Here is a 2,009-nt window from a genome sequence, read left to right as displayed (position 1 = left end):
CAACCACGCGAGGACGAGACGTTTTGTACTCTTCCTCTTGCACAGCGGGAATAGTCATATTTTATTACCGCGAATTTAGAATCCACATCATTTTATTCATACGACTATCTAGTCAGACTCCCTGAAAAAAAAAATATATTCGCATTGCCAGAAGGAAAGTTCCACGAAAGTCGATATAGCATCTTTTGCGGGCCCCACGCCGACAAAACCGGGCCCACCCATTAGAAAAAGCCGCTTTTCCAAAAATCATACTGGTATAGTGGTATTTCATCAGCGAGGGCAAGACGGCGAGGGAAAGAGGATATGGGGAGATATATTTAAAACCCGGGGGGCACAAGAATTGCGGGGGCGACCGCCATGAAACTATCTATCTGTCTATCTACAGACGTGGCACCGGCGGCGGCGGAAGGGGAGCTTCTAGAAGGGCTTCTGAAGAAACTTGAAGACGTCGTGTAATGGGTCTTGGAAGAGAGGGGAGAGCTGGCCCATTAGCCCGTTATCCATGGAAGGATGGTAGCTCGCGCCGCCGGCCATGGCGTCCGCGGCGTTGACCGGAATCTCGAGCGCCGCCGCGCGATTCCAATCGCGCCACCGCGGCTGGCTCTGCACCTCCCGCTCGTAGGCGAACTCCGGCGAGGACGCCGGCACCTGGTCCGAGCTCGACTCGGCGTGCATCCTCGGCATCGAATCCGAGTCAAAGTACAGAAACTCGGCCGGCGGCGGCGGCGCCGCCTCCTCCGCCGTCGCCGCCACCTCCTCCTCCTCCTTCGGCGCCACCAGCTGCTGCGCCTTGCCGCCCTGCTTCTCCCCCCCACCCTTCTTGTTGTAGATCCTACACAGCACCCAGTCGTCCAGCTGCGGACAATCGCAAGAATTAGGGGAAAATCCACCGTCGATGGGGAAATCAACGGCGGAGAACGGGTTGTACTCACCCTCAAGCTGTTCTTCTTCCGGGCGGAGCGATCGACGTCGGCGAGGCGGTACTCGTGCATGATCCAGTTGGTCTTCTCGCCCTTGGGGGCCTTGCCGGCGTAGAAGACGAGCGCCTTCTTGATGGCCATGGGCTTGGGCTTCCCGATCGGCTTGTCCGCGCCGGTGGCCTTCCAGTAGCCGCTTCCCGCCGCCCGATTAGGCCTCGATCCGTTGGGGTACTTCCTGTCCCTCGGTGAGAAGAAGTACCACTCCTTCTCGCCGTAGAGCGCCATCCCTGATCGTTTGATTGCCAAAATTAGGGCCGCCGATCCGATGCACAACTACGAATTTGGGGGGAAATTAATCACCTGGCAGATCCCATGGATTGTACTTGTAGAGATCGATCTCCGCGATGATCGGCACCGCGATCGCCTGCCCCGTGCACTTCCTGCACAGATAGTGCGTCACCAGCTCATCGTCCGTCGGATGGAATCTGAATCCCGGAGGCAGCTGCAGATCTCCAGAGCTCATTTACGATTCTCTTCCCCCCGATTGATCTTCGATCTCCTCCTCGATCTCTCAATCTCCCAATCTCTCGATTTCTAGGTTTTCCTTCTCTGTTATATGAAGAAGAAGAAGAAGAAGAAGCGCGAGAGCGGCGAAGAAAACTCCAACTCGGATATTATAGAGCAGCCTGGAACTTATAAGAAGTGTGACCGAGATCGAGACACGTGGCAACCCCTGCTGAGATCTGTACACGTGTTGGCCAGCCAATGGCGAAGGGGCACGTCGCGGTTTCACTCCGGAGATTCTGTCATTGCTGACGTCACGTTTTTTGGCCCGACTCGCACGTCGGCCAAGGCCCGGGTATGGGCTGCCAGTCCGGCCCAATATGACGTCGGCGGCCGCCACGATATACTTTTTTATTGCGGATTTACCCCTCTTCGGGTAGGTCCGGGGGATGGGTACGCAAGAGAAAAGATGCTTCACGGATGACGACAACGCCGGGTTCGGATAAGATTGGGGACGTCACCGGGACGAATCTGTTGGGGACACGTGTCGATTTTATCTAGGTCGTCCGCGGCGGCGGTAAGTAT

General features: G+C 56.4%; 1 protein-coding gene across 1 annotated transcript; it reads right to left on the bottom strand.

Annotated features, from left to right (window-relative positions):
• Window positions 1–235: 235 nt before the first annotated feature.
• LOC144705258 (NAC domain-containing protein 2-like) lies at window positions 236–1,582 on the bottom strand. The gene is made up of 3 exons (XM_078577845.1): window positions 1,281–1,582; window positions 933–1,207; window positions 236–855 (listed from the first exon to the last, which is right to left on the bottom strand). The coding sequence occupies exons 1-3, from the start codon at window positions 1,441–1,443 to the stop codon at window positions 418–420; spliced, it is 876 nt and encodes a 291-aa protein (XP_078433971.1). The 5' UTR covers window positions 1,444–1,582; the 3' UTR covers window positions 236–417.
• Between the last annotated feature and the right edge of the window lie 427 nt (window positions 1,583–2,009).

Source organism: Wolffia australiana, chromosome 7 (assembly GCF_029677425.1).
Source record: "Wolffia australiana isolate 7733 chromosome 7, ASM2967742v1".
NCBI lineage: Eukaryota > Viridiplantae > Streptophyta > Magnoliopsida > Alismatales > Araceae > Wolffia > Wolffia australiana.
Note: the sequence above shows the minus strand (reverse complement) of the source record. Positions and strands in the feature narration are given on the sequence as shown.

What these genes read in the sequence shown, in the direction of transcription:
- LOC144705258 (XM_078577845.1), bottom strand. Translation starts at nt 1,443, where the DNA reads ATGAGCTCTGGAGATCTGCAGCTGCCTCCGGGATTCAGATTCCATCCG. An exon ending in CAATCCATGGGATCTGCCAG is followed by an intron (nt 1,208 to 1,280) that starts GTGATTAATTTC and finishes TCAAACGATCAG; the next exon opens with GGATGGCGCTCTACGGCGAG. An exon ending in GGAAGAAGAACAGCTTGAGG is followed by an intron (nt 856 to 932) that starts GTGAGTACAACC and finishes GATTGTCCGCAG; the next exon opens with CTGGACGACTGGGTGCTGTG.